This window comes from Leptodactylus fuscus, chromosome 2, assembly GCF_031893055.1.
Source record: "Leptodactylus fuscus isolate aLepFus1 chromosome 2, aLepFus1.hap2, whole genome shotgun sequence".
Lineage (NCBI taxonomy): Eukaryota > Metazoa > Chordata > Amphibia > Anura > Leptodactylidae > Leptodactylus > Leptodactylus fuscus.
In genome coordinates this window covers 108,566,148-108,590,703 of record NC_134266.1, presented here as the reverse complement: position 1 = coordinate 108,590,703, position 24,556 = coordinate 108,566,148, and the positions used below count along the sequence as shown (strand labels likewise).

The 24,556-nt window shown below is 42.8% G+C and overlaps 1 protein-coding gene across 1 annotated transcript in view; it reads left to right on the top strand.

Moving 5' to 3' along the window:
• The first annotated feature begins 1,395 nt into the window (after positions 1 to 1,395).
• Positions 1,396 to 24,556, top strand: part of AATF (apoptosis antagonizing transcription factor) — a 114,602-nt gene continuing 91,441 nt past the window's right edge. The window contains exons 1-3 of the mRNA XM_075264384.1: positions 1,396 to 1,483; positions 8,782 to 8,976; positions 17,530 to 17,820. Of these exons, the coding sequence (XP_075120485.1) occupies positions 1,399 to 1,483; positions 8,782 to 8,976; positions 17,530 to 17,820 (571 nt within the window). The 5' untranslated portion in view covers positions 1,396 to 1,398. The remainder of the gene's footprint in view (positions 1,484 to 8,781; positions 8,977 to 17,529; positions 17,821 to 24,556) is intronic.

Sequence of the window (24,556 nt, the reverse complement as noted above, 5' to 3'; positions counted from 1 at the left end):
GCTGGTGTAGAGATCTGTTTAGGCACATTAACCTAAAAGGATAATTTATGGTGAGTTGTGCACATAAATTAGATGCAAACTCCAGCAGGTGAAAAAGATTGTTCTTGATTAATCAGCCCTTATATTTTGTATTGAAGAGTAGATGAGGCAACTTCTGTCTGAGATTCCTCTTCTTTCTCCGGTCCTTGCAGTAGAAAGCCAAAGCAGAGGTTTACATGCTGATCAGCTCTTAACTGGCGCCCTACACGGAATTGTTAACATTTCCAGTAGTATGCTGTACTGAAAAAGCTAATCTGCAGGGGTCCAACCTGGCTGATGGACCCCACCAGATGTAGTATTTATGGCCTACCCTAGCATACTCACCTTTCCCCAGTATTCCACTGTCCGCTGCCAGTGTCCATTCAGTCTTGTGCTAATGCCTTCTTGCCATCCTGCGCCTTATGTGACTGCAGACCAATTAGTGGCCTCAGTGGTTGCTGGCAAGGAACCGGTGATGTATGTAGAGTTACCATTTCCTCCTGATGACCCTGATTGCGCACAGTGATGACATGAGGCACAGGACCGAACAGACACTGGCAGTGGACAATGGGGAGCCAGGTCTGGGGGAATTTTTCTCATCTCACAAGAATTTATGTAAATGCAAAACGCACACCCCTCTCACTCACGTTTGTACAGGCTTTTAAAATGACTTGCACAAAAAAAATGACTTTCTATGCCTTGTACACCAGAAACCCGTTGTCCAAGGCATAATAGATCTGCACAAGTATACATACATATAAATAAATGATGGCACCCGTAGGCTAGGTTGACACTAGCACTTGGCTCTCCATCGTTCGGGTCCATAAAGGTCGAAAAGCCCATCCACTTAAAACAGCAGTTATCGTGGGACCACATAGACTATAATAGGGTCCACCTCCAGTTTCGGTATAAACAGGTAGGACTTTTCTCTCTACCCATTTTTGGTGGAATATGTGGCCTTCTATGTAGACTCAGTTGTGAACATAGACTTCCATTAGATACAAATATCTAGGTACATGTTTGTCCTTCATTCCTATTCAGCAGCTCTATTTCTTAAAGTCTCTATGACGGTACTCCCTATAAACACTCCACTCTAGCCTGCCCTGTAGTGAAATGAGTAGAATGGAGCTTCTGGGGACTGCTCCTTCATACAGGCCCATCCTAGTCATTGCAGTAAGGAGCTGCCTACATTGGAGTTGGTCCTATCACGACCTACTAGTGAACTGCCCAGAAAGGAGCAGCAACTCCATCGTAGCCATAACCCCGCGAGTTCTCTCAGTCACCTGGCGTCCGCCTCAGGAATCACACCGGGGCAGCTTAGGTCACACACTAGTGACGTCACCTGAAGAGGCGTGGCGATCTGCAGCGTGTTTGGGGAAGATGGCTGCGCCCTTGTCTCTGGAGCTGGAAGGTTTATTAAATCCCGAACCCCGGTTCTGGGATCCCGAGGATGATCCTGAGGAAGGTAGGAGGATGGCACTGGATTATATATAGTTATGCTGAAGTAAAGTGTCTATGTGGAAGCACAGTGATAAAGCTATTGGGCACGGAGACATCCACGTGTGCCCGGCTCTATGGAGCTCGCCGATAAGAAAGTGTTTACCACTGGCTTTTAGTCGCCTATAGTCTTATATGTGAACCATATGTAACAATACCCACCTGCTATTTATTCACATTCTACCCTTACCCATCACACTAGTGTTTTTCTTCAGTACAGTATCTGGTATCTCTTTGGGGCACAAAACCCATAATGCTAGCAGGCAGTTTGTATGATGCCAGTCTGTATCAGGTGCAGATACTTAAAAGGGTTTTCCGGGCAAAAAAAAAGTTTTTTTTTTTTTTTTTTAATGTCTGTTGGTACTACTAATGGGTTAGTACATGCACCCATATACCTTTTAGCATGTTATGAGTGATTTCAGGGTGTCTCTGGGGGCTGCTGGTCTCTTTTGTTTACATGCTCAGCTTTCTGCTATCTAACCACCTCACTCACCCTCTCCCCTTTCTCCCTCCACCTTACTCTCTCCCCTCCCTGTCCCTCTTAGGGCTCGTTCACACATGGGCAAAGGGGCGGATTTTAACAGCGGATTTCGCTTCAAAATCCGCCCCTTTACAATGGTGGTCTATGCAGACCGCCGGGCTTCTTTTTTTTCCGCGGCTTTCCCCTCCTATGTCTGCTCAAATGAATGAGCCGACATAGGAGGGTGCTGCCGCTAGGCGGAAGCCGCGGTCCAGTGCGCCGCGGCTTCCGCCTGGAGAAAGGGCATGTCGCTTCTTTTCTCCGCTAGCAGCAGCCCGCCGCTAGCGGAGAAAAGAAGCGACATGCCCTTTCTTAAGGCGGAAGCTGCGGCGCGCTGGACCGCGGCTTCCGCCTAGCGGCAGCACCCTCCTATGTCGGCTCATTCATTTGAGCCGACATAGGAGGGGAAAGCCGCGACCATCGCGGCTTTTGACCAGAGAGAGACGTAGCGAGACGGGCGGACGGTGCACATGAACTGACCCTAACTCCCACCCTTCCCTACCTACTCATGATTTTTTCCACGGCGTTTTTTGACTGCAGCTTGCTATTTTAGGCCTTAGCCTAAAACTGTTGTCCAGTCTTAAAGGGGTTGTCCGGGATAACTTGAAATGCCTACAGTACTCTAAACACTCTCCCCTCCTACTTTCTAAATACTACTTTCATGTGACTGCCCCAGTGACATTTTATGATTATCCAGTGACCATCTGTTAACCCATTTCCGGAAACAGATCGTCACTACTACTCCCCTCAACCCCATCCACTCCATTATACTTACCATTCAGGCTTCTTCCGGAGAGACTGCTCCTCCTTCTGTAATGATGCTGTCTGTGCGCGCTTTTCTCCACTGTATACACCGTCGCCGCCGGTAATTTACCTTCCACACATGCGTAGTAAAGGTGGCTCATCGCTGCTGAGAAGGAGGAGTACAGGAGGAGGGGCCATCTAGCGTGGAGGGGTAAGTATATAATTTGGGATGGGCTGAGTAGGTAGGGAAGGACGGAATAGCTAGGGAGACAGGGAGGGGCTGTATGGGGGGGGGATAAGGTGAGAGGGGTTATGAGGAAGTTAGATAGCAGGAAGCTGAGCATGTAAACAAAAACAGAGATACCAGAAGCCCCCAGAGACACCCAGACAACTGGCAGATATCATGTTTTTTTTTTTTGCCACAGCGCTTTAAGCAGAAAGTTTGCGGAGCTTTCCTCCGTGGACTTTGTTACAATTATATCTACAGGAAGACCACTGGCGTTTCCATAGATATAATTGACACGCTACGATTTCCAAACCGTGACTGTTTTTGCTGCAAAGTGGGCATGGGATTCGCAAGAATCCACTTTGCAGTTACTGTAAAATGCCTTGGAAATGCTGCAGGCAAATCACGGTGTTTCCAACCTGTGGGGCCCCAGCCTTAAGCAATTTATGGCCTATCCTCAGGTTAGCAATAAATACTTTGTCAGTTACATAGTAGATGAGGTTGGATAAAGACATGAGTCCATCAAGTCCAACCTATAACCCTACAATCCCCTACAGTGTTGATCCAGGGGAAGGCAAAAAACCCCATGAGGCTCATGCCAATTGCCCTATTTCAGGGGAAAAAATTCCTTCCCGACTCCAAATCTGGCAGTCAGTATAAAACCCTGGATCAACGTGGTTGGGTATTGAGAGTCGGCCCTTCAGCTGATCAGCTGTATGGAGCTGCTTTAGGCGCCCATCCTGCAAACTATACAGAGCTGGAAGTAAAGAGCTGCATGTATGGAAGCGCAGTAGAGGTGAATTACTCGTGGTGATGACATTACGGGGAACCGATGACATTACGGGGAACCTAAACTAATTCAAAACACCCCACAGACTCCACGCATGCACAATCTTCTGGTTGGCCTCAGTATAACATGGACTGCTTTTCTGCGCAATCCATATTATATTGTCCAGGGCCACCATGGAGCATATTATACTGTTTATGTGTGTATGCATTTTTATATCATTTACCAAATGCTAAAAAAAATATATGAAGAATTGATCGTTGTCCTGAAGCTTTCTCTGTGAGACTGTAATGATGATATACAGAGCTGATTACAATATTACAGCCAAAGGTAAAGGTTATTGAGTAATTGAAAACTAGGAGTCTAAAGAAGGCTGCTGAGGGCGTAGTGGGCGGGCTATCCAGGGAAAAAGGAAGGTGGTGTGTGTGAGAAAGGGAGAGTCAGTGAGAAAGAGAGGGAGGTGGTGTGAGTCAGCTCTGAATGAAGCCCAATAAATCATGGTAGTTGTAGGAAACCCAGAACAGGAAGATGGTCATGTAAATAAATGCATAAGATTCCAGGAGCTCACACAAGACCCCATAAATTACTGAAAACAATGCTAAAGGTATTTTGGTGCACTTGTTTACCTATTAATAGCAATAACCTTTCTTTCTTTTTTTTTTTGTTTTTTTTTGCCCATAATTTTTTTTTTTCTTTTTTTTTTTTTGCCCCTTAAATTTTTACTGGACAAAAATGATGGGCTACTATATATGTGTATATATAAATAAATAAATAAATAAATAAATATATATAATATATATATTTTTAACCCCTTTAAAAAAAATATACAAAATTTAGTAAAAGAAATTTTTTAAAATTCTTGGAGTCATTTAGAAACCAGTAAGCAGTTACGCTAGGTTCACACTAGCATTCATCTTTCTGTTGCTCGGTTCCCGAGAAACAGAAACCTTATCCACTTAAAATGCGGTTACCCACGGAAACCTTTGGAACCCGTAGACTTAATGGGGTTTGCCGGGTTTTCGTCAGGTTTCTACAAAGAGAAGTCTTGCAAGCAGGACCACGTTTTTCACGCTGATATGGAGAAAGAATCCCTGAACAGAGAGCAGATGCAGGTGTGAACCTAGCCTTAACCTTTTCGCTGCCAACGGTCTCTGGAAATTTTGCACCTCCAGTAGCCAGAGCAATTTTCACAGTTTTGACATGTCTGAATAAAACGCATATTTCTAAATTAAATGTTTGTCAAAGACCCCCATACTAATATATTTTCTGAAAGCAGGGAGCCAGGGGAATATAGCTTGAATAGTTCAATCTTGGAATGCTACATTATACTTGTATACATTTGAGTTAAAAAAAAAAAAATCTAAAAAAAATCCAAAATTCCAAATTTCTGACCTAAACTCTACCACATGCAGGGATATACTGACATAATTTCTTTAGTATACTAAAGTCTAAGGTGCCTTTAATTCATCTTACTACATAATGTGACTAAACTCCCTTTAAGACCCTAAAAAAGTGCACCTCAAAATCTTGATTTTGGCCTTAAATGTGAAAAAAATAGTAGCATGAATAAAACATGACATTGGAATCAATGACTAAACCCCCATAAACCTATATATTTCCAAACAGCAGACACCCTGACGATCATAAAAATACCATCTAGCTTATTATACTCGCACAAGGGGAATGTGGTGGAAGTGCTTAGTGGTTAGTGACACTGCTTCTTGGGCTCCTCACTTTAGACAGGTAAGGACAGTTTCTATGCAGATAGGAACGATCTGATGACTTATTGGTCACTAGATGTTGCCTTACTCTGAAGCTCAGACATTTAGCTTCCAAATGAGATGGAAATTGTGAGTGTCATATATCAGCACAGTAGCACAGTGCCCATTCGTCAGCACCACAGATAAGAGAGGGACAGAGATAGCAGGATCGGCCATCTTTTTTATGTGATAGCTGTGATCAGTGCAGAAGACGGAAATGAATGGGCTTGAAACATTCCGGCAGGTTTCCGCCTTCTGCCCCTGTTTTGTGCAGGAAACGGAAACCTGCAGAACGGAGTACGGGCGCAGATGTGAACGAGCCCTTACTGATTTCTAGATCTCGGCTTGCTGTGACTGATTGCTACTTCCTGTGGATAGAAATCAGTCCATGGTCATGTGATGAGCACACAGGTGTACAGCTCGTTATGGTCACAGCACAGTAATCTAACACCTGCCTGGTAACGAGCTGTGCACCTGTGTGCCTGTCACATGACCCCAGACTGATTTTTTTTTTTTTTTTTTTATCCACTAGAAGTAAGCAGAATGAATGACAGCAAGCAGAGATCTCGAAAACCATGAGGAATTGATACATAAAGTGTATTGGGAAATTGTATAACTTTTCATTATTCAAACAATACTTGTCTCTTAATATTGTTTTGAATCTGCACAATGGATTTAATGTAGTGTTGCTCAGCCTATGTTATTATGGCAACTTCTAATATTGCTCTATTTTTTGTGAAATCTGTTCATTCTAAGCCTTCATTCACTTGAATGTCGTAGACAAATATCACACGGTCGCATTACTTTCACTCTCTGTGAATGGGTACTATTCATATGACCAACATTGTAACGGTCTTTTGTCACAGACACAGGTAATGCTGTGTTTTTGTTGATCCCTCCACTCATTGCAAAGTATGAGGGATCCATGAAAATGTCCGCCCCTTAACCTCTTCTGTATTTGGACAGTTTGTGGCCCAGGACCAGACACATTTTTTTTTTTTTTTTGTCTGGTCGGTTTTAAGGGCTATAACATTTTTATTATATGTCTTAATCAACTAATTTTTGCGTCTTTTTTTCAGTGACATATAGGGCTTTATTTTTATATCATTTTTATTTTTACATGTGTTTTAATTTTTTTCATATCTGGAAAAATATAAACAAATTAGGAGGGAAATTGTGTTTTCCACTCCATTTAAAAAAATAAATAAATAAAAATTTAATAACACAAATTGAAGGCTAATTTACATAACAAGAAAATCTCAGTGCTAAGCCTCCCTTTAAGATTGGACACACAAAATCAATGGATGGTCTGAAAGCGGTGAAACGGATGTTAACAACATGATGAGAACGGTCCCTATACCTCCTAGAAATTTCTGTTGCTAACTGGGTACTACCAGTTGGAGGAGTGTCCTTGTGTCCACATAAAATGTCTTTACATGTTGCAGCTGGGATGACAGCGATAACCGATCCGCAATGGAGATTAGAGGTGTTTTCATAACACGGCAGCTGACGGTTCTTTCATTTTTAATGGCTGTGTGGTTACCCGAAATGGCAGAGTAAAAGCAAATTTCTTTCATGTTTATTTTGAAAACTCTCCTTGTCAGTGTAGCCACACCATGGCCAGTGTACAGCGAACAAATGTGAACACACCATGACACTATGCAGTCATCAACGCTGCAGACACTCCCCTTTGACAACGGCAGCGGTACCACTCATTTGACAATGTATTTCTAAGTATTCAGGTGGAACAGAATGTGGAGTCTTGATAAAATATGCTCCAAATTTATTGTATGGAGAATAAAAATGGCTACAAAAAAATAGAACTGTCGTGTGTGGTAACAGGTCCTCAGGTACAGGTGTGGATTCCTAAGTCATCATGCAAAATATTAACCGTAATCTAAAACCATATGCCAAAACTAGAAAATGTGTAAGTATTTCCAAGATACTTTCCAATGGATGCAACCCCACTAAAAAAAATAAATATATAATTGTCTGCCTTTAATGTAAAGGTTATTAAACATTTGTTTTAATTTGTCATTTTATTTTTTATATATATAATTTTTTTTTTTGTAAAATGGAGGTCTGGATTTTCCAGACAGTGTGATTTATTGGGGAGACAGCATGACGACCTAAATATCGTGTATCAACATCTTGGACAGTAGAACATGACAGATATGTGCAAGTTGCAAGATTTGTAACCTCTGTGAAGACAAAAGGCACTAATCCAGCAAATCCTTGTTCGTTTGTGATATTCTTTAAAAACTATAGTATGCACACATTATCCTATGTATTTAGATAATTCCGAAATGTAGCACATTAACTTCTATTGGTAACAAAAATCTGAACATACAATGTGTATGTAATACATGTAAACCCAAAAGTAATGGAGCAGATTATAAACTATGGGAAAAAGTAGGATTGAAATTGAAATGGATTTCCAGGATAACAAAAATAGTATTATAATATATGTGTTTTGTGATTCTAGGTTCTACACAGCCTGTGATGGGGCTGTTGGTAGCAAGAAAGTATCTGATAAATCCTTGGCTACTGGTGTCTTGGCATCAGATTGAATGAGATACATCCTAAGCAGGAAAAGTGTTGAGACCTTGACTGCTCAATATTCAGGGCTATTATCATTCCCTATAATGGCCTTGTCTGATAGTTCTGCCGATCAGCTGAGTGAAAGTTCACTGGCCAACTGATCTTATCTTTTATGCAGGATAAAATATAATTAATGTAATATGTATTATTACAATTTATATAACATCAACATATCATCCCATTTATAACATAACCTCAGTGCCGCACATTGCCTATGTAATCAGGGCAGCCAATAATCAATATAGACATACGGGGGGAAAACAATTGCAGCAGAAAGTGTTCCTACCCCTTCAGTTTGCATCAAGCCTATGCAAATGAGTGCCGACCAACCTGTTTCTCATTGATCAACAGTTTGGGCAGCTGAGATCTGCCTGTGTAATACAGCTTGTACCCCTGGTTCACATTAGCGTTTGGATTCCATCCAGGGGAGTCCGCATGAGGCCACTTACATGCATTCCTATGGGAGCGAGGTATTCGATCGATCCATTAGAATACTACTTACTCATCTCTATTCCTTATAAGCCAAATCTGTTGACTATAATGTGGTCAGTCAGGTTTATGTTAATATATATTTTCATGTGCTTGGTTAAATAACATTTTGCATAACTTTTCTTTTTTTTTTTTCCAGTTACTGCTGCTAAAATTATTGACAAATTTGATGAAGGTGGATTTGATGATGACGACGATGCGGTCATACTAGGAAACCTAAAGAAAAATGCTGTAACCTACCTATCTGATACAGATAAAAAGTACTTGGGGAAGGCTACATCTCGGAAAGAATTAAAAGCAGATTTGGGAGAGGACTCTTTCTCAGAAAATTCTGGTGAGTATTAGATTATTAAATGTATTTTAATTTATTATTCATTAGCTTATTAAATGAACTTTAAACCTAGAAAGTAGTTTTTGTAGTAAGTTAGATATGATCTTGCCTCCACTCTTTCAGTCTGCAAGCTTTTCTGCATGTTCTTTAAAAACTGTTTTGTGGAAATCCTGCAGGGATCATAGGGGTTAAAAGAGCTCTTCATGAAAATTATTTATCACCTAAATTGTTGATCAAGGGGGTTCCAACTGCTGACACCTTCACTGATCTTCAGAACAGGGGTATTTTACTTCCATTCAGAATATGGCAGTAGATGCAGAATGCAGACACCTGCTCCATTCATTCCAATGGAAATAGTATGACAACGTACAACCCTTGATAGCTAAAGTTGATCCTACACCTTACATACACAATATATTTAAAGGGATTCTACTATTAAAAACCTTTTTTTTTTCTTGTTGACACGACGGAATAGCCTTAAGAAAGGTTATTCTTCTCCTACCTTTAGATGTCTTCTCCGCCCCGCCGTTCGGTTAAAATCCTGTTTTTCGCTGGTATGCAAATGAGTTCTCTCGCAGCACTGGGGGCATCCCCAATAATGCGAGAGAATTCTCCAGGGCCGTCCTCATCTTCTTCAGGAACGTTGGCTTCAATCTTCTAGGCCTAGGGCGAAGCCGACTGCGCATGGCCGCTTACACAGTATTGTAAGCAGCCATTTTCTTGTGGCTGGCGGGCATGCGCAGTCGGCTTCGCCCGAGGTCTAAAAGTTTGAAGCCAACCCCCGGAAGAAAATATGTGAAGACCACGTTCCTGAAGAAGATGGAGGCAGCCCTGGAGAATTGTCTCGCAGCATTGGGGACGCCCCCAGTGCTGCGAGAGAACTCATTTGCATACCAGCGAAAAACAGGATTTTAACCGAAAGGCGGGGCAGAGAAGACATCTAAAGGTAGGAGAATAATAGCCTTTCTTAAGGCTATTCCGTCATGTCAACGAGAAAAAAAAGGTTTTTAATGGTAGAATCCCTTTAACTGCTAGTGCTTGGGTGTTTCTCTTGAGAGATTTGGTAGGAACTTGTTTACAGTCATGGCCAAAAGTTTTGAGAATGACACAAATATTATATTTTCATATGATCTGCTGCCCTCTGGCTTTTATGTGTGTTTGTCAGATGTTTTTATCACATACAGAAATATAATTGCAATCATATTATGAGTAACAAAAGCTTATAATGACAGTTAGAATGAGTTAAAGGGGTATTCCCACGTCACATACTCACCACTCTTCGCTGCAGTAAATTCTTCTGTCTTCCGGCTTTGTTGTGTCATTGGTGGGCGGGGTTACATATGCAGAGCCAGCGGCGAGAAGTCGTTGCTTCTATGCCGCTGGCTCTGCATATGCGCTGCCGATGCACTAGGCATCGGACGTACAGCCTTCACAATGCAATACAGTCCCGGCATCCACTGTAATAGAGAGGCGGATGCCGGGGAGTGTAGACGCCGGCACAGGTGAAGCCAGCAGCGGCAGGAGTGATGCTGATATTCCGGAGGGGAGGGAGGGGCGGAGGAGCGGAATAGCAGCATCGCTCCTGCCGCTGCTGGCTTCACCTGTGCCGGCGTCTACACTCCCCGGCATCCGCCTCTCTATTACAGCGGATGCCGGGACTGTATTGCATTGTGAAGGCTGTACGTCCGATGCCTAGTGCATCGGCAGCGCATATGCAGGGCCAGCGGCATAGAAGCAACGACTTCTCGCCGCTGACTCTGCATATGTAACCCCGCCCACCAATGACACAACAAAGCCGGAAGACAGAAGAATTTACTGCAGTGAAGAGTGGTGAGTATGCGACGTGGGAATACCCCTTTAACTCATTATAACTGACGCTGCTATTCCGCTCCTCCGCCCCTCCCTCCCCTCCGGAATATCAGCATCACTCCTGCCGCTGCTGGCTTCACCTGTGCCGGCGTCTACACTCCCCGGCATCCCCCTCTCTATTACAGCAGATGCCGGGTCTGTATTGGTGGCCCCCCCCCCAAAAAAAAAAAATAAATAAATAAAAGTGTAAACTACCCCCCTCCAGGCTCGCTTCCGTGCACTTAGCCCCTCCTCCCTCCCCCCTCAGAGCAGGCAATTACATCACTTGACTTATGACCAGATAAGTCAAGGGATGTGTAAAAACAAAAAAAAAAAAAAAAATGAACAAAGCAGTTTTGCTGAAGCAATGTATTTAGGAAAAGTCTTACATTCACATTAACAAGCAGTATACATAGGATTCTTGTGATGGGACAACCCCTTTAATGCAGCAAGTCAATATTTGCAGTGTTGACCCTTCTTCTTCAGGACCTCTGCAATTCTCCCTGGCATGCTCTCAATCAACTTCTGGACTAGAGATGAGCGAACACTAAAATGTTCGAGGTTCGAAATTCGATTCGAACAGCCGCTCACTGTTCGAGTGTTCGAATGGGTTTCGAACCCCATTATAGTCTATGGGGAACATAAACTCGTTAAGGGGGAAACCCAAATTCGTGTCTGGAGGGTCACCAAGTCCACTATGACACCCCAGGAAATGATACCAACACCCTGGAATGACACTGGGACAGCAGGGGAAGCATGTCTGGGGGCATAAAAGTCACTTTATTTCATGGAAATCCCTGTCAGTTTGCGATTTTCGCAAGCTAACTTTTCCCCATAGAAATACATTGGCCAGTGCTGATTGGCCAGAGTACGGAACTCGACCAATCAGCGCTGGCTCTGCTGGAGGAGGCGGAGTCTAAGATAGCTCCACACCAGTCTCCATTCAGGTCCGACCTTAGACTCCGCCTCCTCCGGCAGAGCCAGCGCTGATTGGCCGAAGGCTGGCCAATGCATTCCTATGCGAATGCAGACTTAGCAGTGCTGAGTCAGTTTTGCTCAACTACACATCTGATGCACACTCGGCACTGCTACATCAGATGTAGCAATCTGATGTAGCAGAGCCGAGGGTGCACTAGAACCCCTGTGCAAACTCAGTTCACGCTAATAGAATGCATTGGCCAGCGCTGATTGGCCAATGCATTCTATTAGCCCGATGAAGTAGAGCTGAATGTGTGTGCTAAGCACACACATTCAGCACTGCTTCATCAAGCCAATACAATGCATTAGCCAGTGCTGATTGGCCAGAGTACGGAATTCGGCCAATCAGCGCTGGCCAATGCATTCTATTAGCCCGATGAAGTAGAGCTGAATGTGTGTGCTAAGCACACACATTCAGCACTGCTTCATCAAGCCAATACAATGCATTAGCCAGTGCTGATTGGCCAGAGTACGGAATTCGGCCAATCAGCGCTGGCTCTGCTGGAGGAGGCGGAGTCTAAGATCGCTCCACACCAGTCTCCATTCAGGTCCGACCTTAGACTCCGCCTCCTCCGGCAGAGCCAGCGCTGATTGGCCGAAGGCTGGCCAATGCATTCCTATGCGAATGCAGACTTAGCAGTGCTGAGTCAGTTTTGCTCAACTACACATCTGATGCACACTCGGCACGGCTACATCAGATGTAGCAATCTGATGTAGCAGAGCCGAGGGTGCACTAGAACCCCTGTGCAAACTCAGTTCACGCTAATAGAATGCATTGGCCAGCGCTGATTGGCCAATGCATTCTATTAGCCCGATGAAGTAGAGCTGAATGTGTGTGCTAAGCACACACATTCAGCACTGCTTCATCAAGCCAATACAATGCATTAGCCAGTGCTGATTGGCCAGAGTACGGAATTCGGCCAATCAGCGCTGGCTCTGCTGGAGGAGGCGGAGTCTAAGATCGCTCCACACCAGTCTCCATTCAGGTCCGACCTTAGACTCCGCCTCCTCCGGCAGAGCCAGCGCTGATTGGCCGAAGGCTGGCCAATGCATTCCTATGCGAATGCAGACTTAGCAGTGCTGAGTCAGTTTTGCTCAACTACACATCTGATGCACAGTCGGCACTGCTACATCAGATGTAGCAATCTGATGTAGCAGAGCCGAGGGTGCACTAGAACCCCTGTGCAAACTCAGTTCACGCTAATAGAATGCATTGGCCAGCGCTGATTGGCCAATGCATTCTATTAGCCCGATGAAGTAGAGCTGAATGTGTGTGCTAAGCACACACATTCAGCACTGCTTCATCAAGCCAATACAATGCATTAGCCAGTGCTGATTGGCCAGAGTACGGAATTCGGCCAATCAGCGCTGGCCAATGCATTCTATTAGCCCGATGAAGTAGAGCTGAATGTGTGTGCTAAGCACACACATTCAGCACTGCTTCATCAAGCCAATACAATGCATTAGCCAGTGCTGATTGGCCAGAGTACGGAATTCGGCCAATCAGCGCTGGCTCTGCTGGAGGAGGCGGAGTCTAAGATCGCTCCACACCAGTCTCCATTCAGGTCCGACCTTAGACTCCGCCTCCTCCGGCAGAGCCAGCGCTGATTGGCCGAAGGCTGGCCAATGCATTCCTATGCGAATGCAGACTTAGCAGTGCTGAGTCAGTTTTGCTCAACTACACATCTGATGCACACTCGGCACTGCTACATCAGATGTAGCAATCTGATGTAGCAGAGCCGAGGGTGCACTAGAACCCCTGTGCAAACTCAGTTCACGCTAATAGAATGCATTGGCCAGCGCTGATTGGCCAATGCATTCTATTAGCCCGATGAAGTAGAGCTGAATGTGTGTGCTAAGCACACACATTCAGCACTGCTTCATCAAGCCAATACAATGCATTAGCCAGTGCTGATTGGCCAGAGTACGGAATTCGGCCAATCAGCGCTGGCTCTGCTGGAGGAGGCGGAGTCTAAGATCGCTCCACACCAGTCTCCATTCAGGTCCGACCTTAGACTCCGCCTCCTCCGGCAGAGCCAGCGCTGATTGGCCGAAGGCTGGCCAATGCATTCCTATGCGAATGCAGACTTAGCAGTGCTGAGTCAGTTTTGCTCAACTACACATCTGATGCACACTCGGCACTGCTACATCAGATGTAGCAATCTGATGTAGCAGAGCCGAGGGTGCACTAGAACCCCTGTGCAAACTCAGTTCACGCTAATAGAATGCATTGGCCAGCGCTGATTGGCCAATGCATTCTATTAGCCCGATGAAGTAGAGCTGAATGTGTGTGCTAAGCACACACATTCAGCACTGCTTCATCAAGCCAATACAATGCATTAGCCAGTGCTGATTGGCCAGAGTACGGAATTCGGCCAATCAGCGCTGGCCAATGCATTCTATTAGCCCGATGAAGTAGAGCTGAATGTGTGTGCTAAGCACACACATTCAGCACTGCTTCATCAAGCCAATACAATGCATTAGCCAGTGCTGATTGGCCAGAGTACGGAATTCGGCCAATCAGCGCTGGCTCTGCTGGAGGAGGCGGAGTCTAAGGTCGGACCTGAATGGAGACTGGTGTGGAGCGATCTTAGACTCCGCCTCCTCCAGCAGAGCCAGCGCTGATTGGCCGAATTCCGTACTCTGGCCAATCAGCACTGGCTAATGCATTGTATTGGCGTGATGAAGCAGTGCTGAATGTGTGTGCTTAGCACACACATTCAGCTCTACTTCATCGGGCTAATAGAATGCATTGGCCAATCAGCGCTGGCCAATGCATTCTATTAGCGTGAACTGAGTTTGCACAGGGGTTCTAGTGCACCCTCGGCTCTGCTACATCAGATTGCTACATCTGATGTAGCAGTGCCGAGTGTGCATCAGATGTGTAGTTGAGCAAAACTGACTCAGCACTGCTAAGTCTCTGCATTCGCATAGGAATGCATTGGCCAGCCTTCGGCCAATCAGCGCTGGCTCTGCCGGAGGAGGTGGAGTCTAAGGTCGGACCTGAATGGAGACTGGTGTGGAGCGATCTTAGACTCCGCCTCCTCCAGCAGAGCCAGCGCTGATTGGTCGAGTTCCGTACTCTGGCCAATCAGCGCTGGCCAATGCATTCTATTAGCCCGATGAAGTAGAGCTGAATGTGTGTGCTTAGCACACACATTCAGCTCTACTTCATCAGGCTAATAGAATACATTGGCCAATCAGCGCTGGCCAATGCATTCTATTAGCTTGATGAAGCAGAGTGTGCACAAGGGTTCAAGCGCACCCTCGGCTCTGATGTAGCAGAGCTGAGGGTGCACAAGGGTTCAAGTGCACCCTCGGCTCTCCTACATCAGAGCCGAGGGTGCGCTTGAACCCTTGTGCAGCCTCGGCTCTGCTACATCAGAGCCGAGGGTGCGCTTGAACCCTTGTGCACACTCTGCTTCATCAAGCTAATAGAATGCATTGGCCAGCACTGATTGGCCAGAGTACGGAATTCGGCCAATCAGCGCTGGCCAATGCATCCCTATGGGAAAAAGTTTATCTCACAAAAATCACAATTACACACCCGATAGAGCCCCAAAAAGTTATTTTTAATAACATTCCCCCCTAAATAAAGGTTATCCCTAGCTATCCCTGCCTGTACAGCTATCCCTGTCTCATAGTCACAAAGTTCACATTCTCATATGACCCGGATTTGAAATCCACTATTCGTCTAAAATGGAGGTCACCTGATTTCGGCAGCCAATGACTTTTTCCAATTTTTTTCAATGCCCCCAGTGTCGTAGTTCCTGTCCCACCTCCCCTGCGCTGTTATTGGTGCAAAAAAGGCGCCAGGGAAGGTGGGAGGGGAATCGAATTTTGGCGCACTTTACCACGTGGTGTTCGATTCGATTCGAACATGGCGAACACCCTGATATCCGATCGAACATGTGTTCGATAGAACACTGTTCGCTCATCTCTATTCTGGACCAAATCCTGACTGATAGCAGTCCATTCTTGCACAATCAATGCTTGCATTTTGTCAGAATTTGTAGGTTTTTGTTTGTCCACCTGTCTCTTGATGATTGACCACAAGTTCTCAATGGGATTAAGATCTCTGTTTTGTTCCCTGAGCCATTTAGTTATCACCTTTGCTTTATGGCAAGGTGCTCCATCATGCTGGAAAAGGCATTGTTGATCGCCAAACTGCTCTTGGACGGTTGGGAGAAGTTGATCTTGGAGGACATTCTGGTACCATTCTTTATTCATGGCTGTGTTTTAGGCAAGACTGTGAGAGAGCCAATTCCCTTGGCTGAGAAGCAACCCCACACATGAATGGTTTCAGGATGCTTTACAGTTGGCATGAGACAAGACTGGTGGTAGCGCTCACCTCGTCTTCTCCGAATAAGCTGTTTTCCAGATGTCCCAAACATTCGAAAAGGGGATTCATCAGAGAAAATGAGTTTACCCCAGTCCTCAGCAGTCCACTCCCTGTACCTTTTGCAGAATATCAGTCTGTCCCTGATGTTTTTTCTGGAGAGAAGTGGCTTCTTTGCTGCCCTCCTTGAGACCAGGCCTTGCTCCAAGAGTCTCCGCCTCACAGTGCGTGCAGATGCACTCACACCTGCCTGCTGCCATTCCTGAGCAAGCTCTGCACTGCTGGTAGCCTGATCCCGCAGCTGAAACACTTTTAAGAGACGGTCCGGGTGCTTGCTGGTCTTTCTTGGGCGCCCTGGAGCCTTTTTGCCAACAATGGAACCTCTCTCCTTGAAGTTCTTGATGATGCGATAGATTGTTGACTGAGGTGCAATCTTTCTAGCTGCGATACTCTTCCCTATTAGGCCATTTTAGTACAGTGCAATGATGACTGCACGTGTTTCTTTAGAGATAACCATGGTTAACAGAAGAGAAACAATGATACCAAGCACCAGCCTCCTTTTAAAGTGTCCAGTGGTGTCATTCTTACTTAATCATGACAGATTGATCTCCAGCCCTGTCCTCATCAACACCCACACCTGTGTTAATGGAGCAATCACTGAAACGATGTTAGCTGGTCCTTTTAAGGCAGGGCTGCAATGATGTTGAAATGTGTTTGGGGGGATAAAGTTCATTTTGTAAGCAAATATTGACTTTGCAAGTAATTGCTGTTAAGCTCATCACTCTTTATAACATTCTGGAGTATATGCAAATTGCCATTAGGAAAACTGAAGCAGTAGACTTTGTAGAAATTTGTATCATTCTCAAAACTTTTGGCCATGACTGTAAGTTAAAAACAAGTGATTAAGGATGTCCAGATCACAGGGCCTAATATGTGTAAGACTACACTGGCTTTTAGGCCCAAGTTGACATTCGATTTGTACATCATGGGGATGCAACATAAGCAGACAAGATTTAAAATTCCTGTTTCTCTGCTAGATTTCTTTTTGACGCTTACATAAACCATTATAGATTAATGACATATGACTCGGAGCCTCTGTCTCAAATTTCAGTACATTTTATTTATTTTTTTTTGTCAGTAAGAATAGAGCTGTATGATTTACACTGGAGTGGGACCTGGTAGACCCTTTTTATATAAATCTTAAAGCTATGTCTTGTAACAGACCCTGCACCCCTGAGTTTTGTTCATCATTTATATTGGAAATCATGACACAGATGTTAACAGAGCCTAACAAGTTTTGATTTTCTATTTTTATTAGTCTCGCTTTAATCGTGTACTTATATTTAATGTTTTTTCAAATATGTGTAAATGTTTTCTTTATATTGATTTAGAAAGAGATTTATCGGGTGAAGATGAATATAATATTGCTGATAAAATAAGTAGTGCTGAAGATGATGGTACAGATGAAGAAGAGGCAAACTCTGAGGAAGAGGATGACTATGAGGAAAGAGATGATGCAGATGGTGGCATTTACAGAGAACAAAAGGATGCTGATAACGATGAAACTACAGACCATTCTGACGTAGAAGGGTCGGAACTTCATGGTGATACCTTAAAGACATTCTCTAAGGAGAAAGTGTCATCAGATGTTGCTAAAGGAAAAGGAATTAAGAACCAAATAGGTAAGCTGTTATTGCATGTTAAAATTGCTTCAGTGTATTTATGTTGCATTTGTTGAGGTTTTTATGCACCTAAACTAATTTTATAGAACAATCACTTCTGCGTGTACTTTATTGATGCACTTTAACTTCTGGCCAACTGCCAATTGACTATATATACATGTGGATGGTTGGCCTATAACTCTGCAAGAATATACTGGTACATTGAAGCAGAAGTGGGGATCGTACTGTCACTGACAGCCAGACTTGCCAAAGAAGGCAGGGATACCTTTTTAATTGTTGGTAGAAATGTACTTTCTACAATTCCTGTTTCAAATAAAAATATTTATCTTCATGATGGTGGTAAAAAGGCTGATGTTACCATTATACTATAGTAAATTTACTGTTACTAATTGTTATACTTTAGCCTTTTATGAAGAAGTTTGAGGCTAGAGTGAGAGTCATAATATGGAAAAATAATCTGAAGTTTGTCTTGTCAGCAGCCCTGACCTTGACCAGTTCCAGGCAGTTGTAAATCTTGAAACACTTTGTGGTGTTGTCAATAATCTTTCTAACCCTAAATTGATTTTTCATAGTGATAACTTCTCCACAGGTGCTAGCGGACACCGAGGACGTGTAGCACTGCTCCTATTCATGTGAAAAGAGTGACACTGCAGTTCCCTTGACTCTGCTATTCAGAGATCTCTGCAGCACACACTCCTTGTCCACTATCAGCTTCTGTCACCCAGAGGCTGCTGCAACAGCTGATCGGTGCTGGGTCTAGCGAATCCCATCCACATATTACAGAAAAATATGTGTAGTGGAAATGCTGCGATTTTAAAAACAATCGGTGTTTTGGAAAATGTATGCAAATTTTACCTGCAGAAACGCTGCAAGCACCCCAATAGGTATAATTGAAGCAGAAAGTCCACAAAGGAAAATGCGTTACATGAGGCCTTAGCTTTAAAGGGGCTCTATCATAGGGAAAAGTCATTTTTAACTAATCACATCCTTGCATAGCCTTTAGAAAAGCTATTCCACACATACCTTTTGTATGTAAATTGCCTCAGTGGTTTTTGAATGAGCTGTTTTTATTCATATGCAAATTAGCTTCCAGCCAGCACAGGAAGTTCCCAGCAGCACTCCTTTCTGCTATTCTTTCCTATCTGTGTGTGCAAACAGGAAGCAGGAAGTCAGCAGCAGCAGCCTGTGATGTACACATGCATAGGAAAGAATAGCACAGAGGGTGCACAATGAGACTTCTGGGGTGCACCAAGAGGCTAATTAGCATATGAATAAAAACGGGATCGTTCAAAAACCACTGAGGCGATTTACATACAAACGATATGTGTGGAATAGCCTTTCTAAAGGCTAAGCAAGGATGTGCTTATCTAAAAATGACTTTTCCCAATGATAGAGCCCCTTTAAGATTCATCTCCATGATGAATTACAAAAGCAAGTCCTTCTCATTTCCCTGAATTTTGCATCAAATTCTGCTCCATGCTCTTTCTGAAAACAGGGCTGTGGAGTCTGTAGAAAAGCATCAACTGCCAGTTTCAAAAGAAAACAATGGTATAATATATGAATAATATTGTATTGTATACTTTAATGCAGAGCTTGTTGCACATTTATTTTCACAGAAGTTTAGGAAGGTTTAGAAATTTGAATCATATAAATGTTATGTTCTATCTATCTATCTATCTATCTATCTATCTATCTATCTATCTATCTATCTATCTATCTATCAGAAACCCCTATTTCATGCTAATATAGCTGACCATTTCTTAAAGTTTTTTTTGTTTTTTTTTCCATTTCTTGGCCAATTGTTAAATGTCATAAGAAACATCTTTATATTCTTTTTTTGTTGCCTCTTCCTCATTTGCCATTGCAATCGATGATTTTTTCTTTTTTTTTTTTTTTTGGTTTTGTTTTTTTGTTAACTACATTAGCTAATATGTGCCAGCTACTGTCTGAGCTTAGTCTTTTCCTCAGCTCCGATACTGAGTTGATTTAGAGTTTTTTGGTCCAGATTTTGACGCAGAATCCGGCTCCAAAAAACGCCTCCCATTGACTTCAATGGGAGCCCTTCACTTCTTTTTTCTGCTAGTGTTTTTTTTTTTCCATCTTGCTGAAAAAAGAAGCAAGCTGCCCTATCTTGCCGCAGATTTCACGGCTGAATCAGATGCGGCGTCCACAGCGCGACACTCCCTTTCGACTAGGTCCATTCATTTGGGCCTAATCCAGAGTGGAATGCCGTGACTGGTTGCTGATGCACTGCAACCAGTGGATTCCGCGGCAAAATCTGGACCAAAAAAACTCTGTGTGAACTCAGCATTATAGAGTAGGCTGAATCTTTCTCAAGCCTTGAGGTATCTCTGCACCTATAAGATCCTGTAATTTAAAAGAAGTGACAAATATTTTTCAGCCATGATTCTGCATCATTAAAGGTGTTTTCCTATCTCCCTTTCTCACAGCTTTGCCTGCTTTCTCCTCTTCTCACTTCCACTATTATTCAGCAAGCTAAGGAGTGGTGGCTTTGACTGTTTGATGAACAGGACACTATGAAGTATCACATTATAGACTTTGACTTTACCCATGAGAGATTATTTATTTTACTAGAGATCTAATATAAATGCAGATCAAATAATATGCATGGTAAATCTGTATTTTATTATACAGGTTTGTATATTACACTTACCGTGCTTCTAGAGAACTGACTCTGTGTTATCTTTGAGTTTATATAGAGAGAAATGGACACCTTTATCAGAAACTGCAATTAGCGGACCTGATTGTCCTGCAGAACTGTAGATTGCAGTCTGCCTGCCCACAAGAGCAGTGACTGATGTCAGCTGATCTGTCTGATAAGACGGGACCTGCTCCCTGGAGACGCTGTGTAAACAATGGGAGGAATAATCTCTCATAGCAGGCAAACAAAGCAGCATTACTAATGCAATGTATTTAGGAACACTCTTGAATTTACATAAACTAGCAGTATAGATCGAATCCTTGAAGTTGGAATACCCCTTTAACATCAGCAAAGTACTGTTAAGTCAGTGTCCTTTACATCTTGTGCCTCTTGTTGAAGCTCCAGACATTTTCTGGATGTTGACAATGGTGTTTAATATTTGTTAACTGGAACAGTTCTTTCTTATGTCATGTCAGTTTGGCTAGAACAGAGAACAGTTTAGTGGGAAAGCGCCTCAGCTTTGAAGGCTTTTTCCTGTTCTGCAGACTTTTTTTTTTTTCATAAAGTATACAATAAAGTTAACCATTTGTAATGCTTCGTTCAAACTTGTTCCAGCTGTCCGTCCATCGTTAATTCGCCGAATTTGCAGAAAAACAGCTCAACAATGCCCACGATCAGAGTAGACACTGATCACGGGCATTAACTCCAGGACCCCACTATACATTGCAACTAAGATCCGATTCAGTAGCTATGGTATCTGCTCTGCAGCAGAGCGGACGCCATCTTTAACCCCTTTCCGCTGCAGGCATTTTTCGTTTTTGACTCACCTCCCCCCTTCCACACACCATAACTCTCTTATTTTTCTGCTCTCAGAGCCATATGAGGTCTTAATGTTTACAAGACAAATTGTTCTTCATGATGCTACCATTAATTATTCTGTAGAATGTACTGGGAACCTGGAAAAAATTCAGAATGGAATTTGTAGAAAAAGTGCACTTGTGCGACTTTCTTACGGGATTCGTTTTCGCAGTGTTCACTGTGCAGCCAAAATGACATGTCACCTCTATTCTATGTTTCGGTACGGTTATGAGGATACTAAATCTATATGGTTTTATTTACATTTTAATTAACCCCGTAACAAAAATCCAAAACTGTTCTAAAATTTTTTTTTCTAAAAGTCACCATATTCCGACTCCCATAACTTTTTTTTTTTTTTTTTTGTTTATACTTCCATGTACGGGGATGCATAGGGTGTAGAGATGAGTATATTCGATTGAATACACCACCGCATAGTTCTTGGTGTAAAAAGCGCCAGGGAAGGTTGGAGGGGCAGTAAAAATTCGATGCCCCTCATCTCTAATAGGGTGTCTTTTTTTGCAGGACTAGGTTTACTTTTCACTTATACCATTTCTGGGAATTGCTATTGCTTTGATCCCTTTTGCCCCTGATAAAAATTTGAATAAAAACAGTGAAAAAACAGCGGTTTGGCACTTTTGACTTTTTTTCCTGCTACATTTACCGTATGGGAAAAATATTTTTATAGATTTGTAGAGCGGGCGTTTTCGGGCACAGGGATAACCTAATGTGTATGTGTTTCACAGTGTTTAAGTACTTTTATTTGTGTTCTAGGGAAAGGGGGGGTGATTTGAATTTTCAATACTTTTTTTTTTTTTTAAATATATTTTTAAAAACTTTATTTTTGCATTTATTAGACCCCCTAGGGATCTTGAACCCCAGCGGTTCTGATTACTAATGCAATGCACTACAATGCTAATGCCTTGCAATGCATTGTAAAAAATCGTCATTTCTTTTGCAGGCTACATAGAGCAGCCTGCAAAATAAAAGCATTGCAGACAGGCTGGGGAGCCTTCACAAGGCTCCCCGCTGTCATGCCAACATGACGCAGCTCCCAGAGATTGCTCCGGGTGCCAGCGATCACCGTCAAAATGGTGGCCGAAGCGTCAGAAAGGTGAATGCCCATGATAGGTGCTAGCACCAATTGCGGACATTAGCAATGGGTGTATTCTGTTAAACACCCAGCATCCGACATAATCGTATGGCAGATGTCGGGAAGGGGTTAAACTAGCTAGGGCTTATTTTTAGAATAGAGCTTATTTTTCAAGCCTATTTTTTTTTAAAAAAAAAACCTGGAAAATCTAGCTAGGGATTGTTTTCGGGGAAGGTCTTATTTTAGGAGAAACACTGTAACTATACATATATCAATAGTACAACTGCAATAAACTTTGCTGTATATATTTTAAAGGAAGATGTTTTCTCCACTTATCTGCCTCTTTTTATGCTTCCCTCATTTCTAAACTAACTACTATAACTTCTAAATTCTTTCTTGCTAGAGCATATGCTTAGAAGGTCACAGAAGCGTTGAAATAACAGCTCACAATAGAAGTCTATGGAGGGAAGGGGGGTGAGCAGGAGCCCCCACAGACTGCTGTAGATAACTGTAACTTTGTATCTGCAAGAGCATCATTCACATCAGTACGCATAATAACTCCTCTATAATACCCTGTACAGTCCATATTTTCTTCTTCTTTTGTTGTGTTCTCTATGACAGATATCATAGCAACTATTCTCCATTCACCATTTCTTTCTGAGACATTTGAGAATCAGAGATGGACCATGCAGAGGTGAAAACTGCAAAAAAAAAGTGTAGAATGCAAGTCATATAATAGCCTTGAAGTAAAGTAGTGTTATACCTTATGTACGTACACTGTACCACTAATTTATGTAAAGGTGGTTGAAAGGTTACGTACACCTTTAACAGTAGGGGGTTTTCTGATGACACATTCCCTTTGAACTTTTGAGTCTCTTGGAGATGGTCTTAGTGAAACACTTAGCCAGCATGTAGAGTAGCTATTGAAGGTTATAAAGATTTGAAGTTTTTAGATTATTACAGCCACAGGTCTCTTTGACCTTGCAAAGAATGGATGATGTACAGGAACTGGGCATTTTGCCATGCTTCTCAACAAGTTTGTGTTGCCTTTTCCTTCAAGTACAATGAAGTGTCTCCTTGTTTTCTCTTGTTACAATATACCAGATTTATTCTTCTCTTGCTGTGTGTGATGAACGTTGCATTGGCTAAGCTGTCTTAAATTCAACTACATTATATTGTGCAAGTTAAAGGTTTTGGTAAGGATCAAGATAATAGATGAAAATGTGAGTTACTCAAAAGGTAATCCTTTCTATTAGTTCATTTGAAGGTGTCTTTGGGAGGTAATTGTTTTAAAGAATTAAATCATTAATTTTCTGCTGCCAACACATCCCGGCAGGTTTGACAAGTAATCCTGCTGGCTCACCATACATAATGCACCGCCCCATGGTTCAGACACACTCTCTTTAATTATGTGAATTCTAATTTTGGCTAGTGCCCAGATGTGACTGTCTTCAGAAGCTGTTGGAGACCACACGAACCCACCACCATCCTTTTTCCCCTTTTGAGAATATATGCCATCATAAGTCCTGAAATAATTAAAATGTAACACATTTTACACATTGCTGTACCATAAAGACCAAGACTTTGTCTTCAGTGTATCCTTTGTGAACCTACTGCTCTTGAAACCACATTCAGCATACTGCGTCGATTTTGCAGATTACCATTGTTTGACAATTTACCAATCACTGCAGTGGATACCCATCTACAATAGAATACAATTTAAACTTGGCACTCTCACCCAAAGCTCTCCACAATGCTGCATTTCTCTGTATCACCCACCTTATCTGTGTTTTCCACCCTACCCATCATCTCTGTTTCGCTAGTTATTTAAGGGTGATTCACAATCCGAACATCCTTCTTTCATTTCCAAGACTTTTGTTGAGCTGCGCCACTTCTCTATTATGCACTACCCTGGACAGTCAGATTGCTTCAGTTTCAAACATACTGTACCCACAAAACATATCTTTTATAAGCAGACTTATCACATCTCCTAATCCAATTCTTATCCATATGCTTTTCCTAAAGTAATTTTCTGTTTACCTCTTTATTCTACATTATTTTAGAGAGCATGATGGGTTCATCACATAGTAAATCAGAACTTCTTAAAGGGGTTGTCTGGGCTAAAA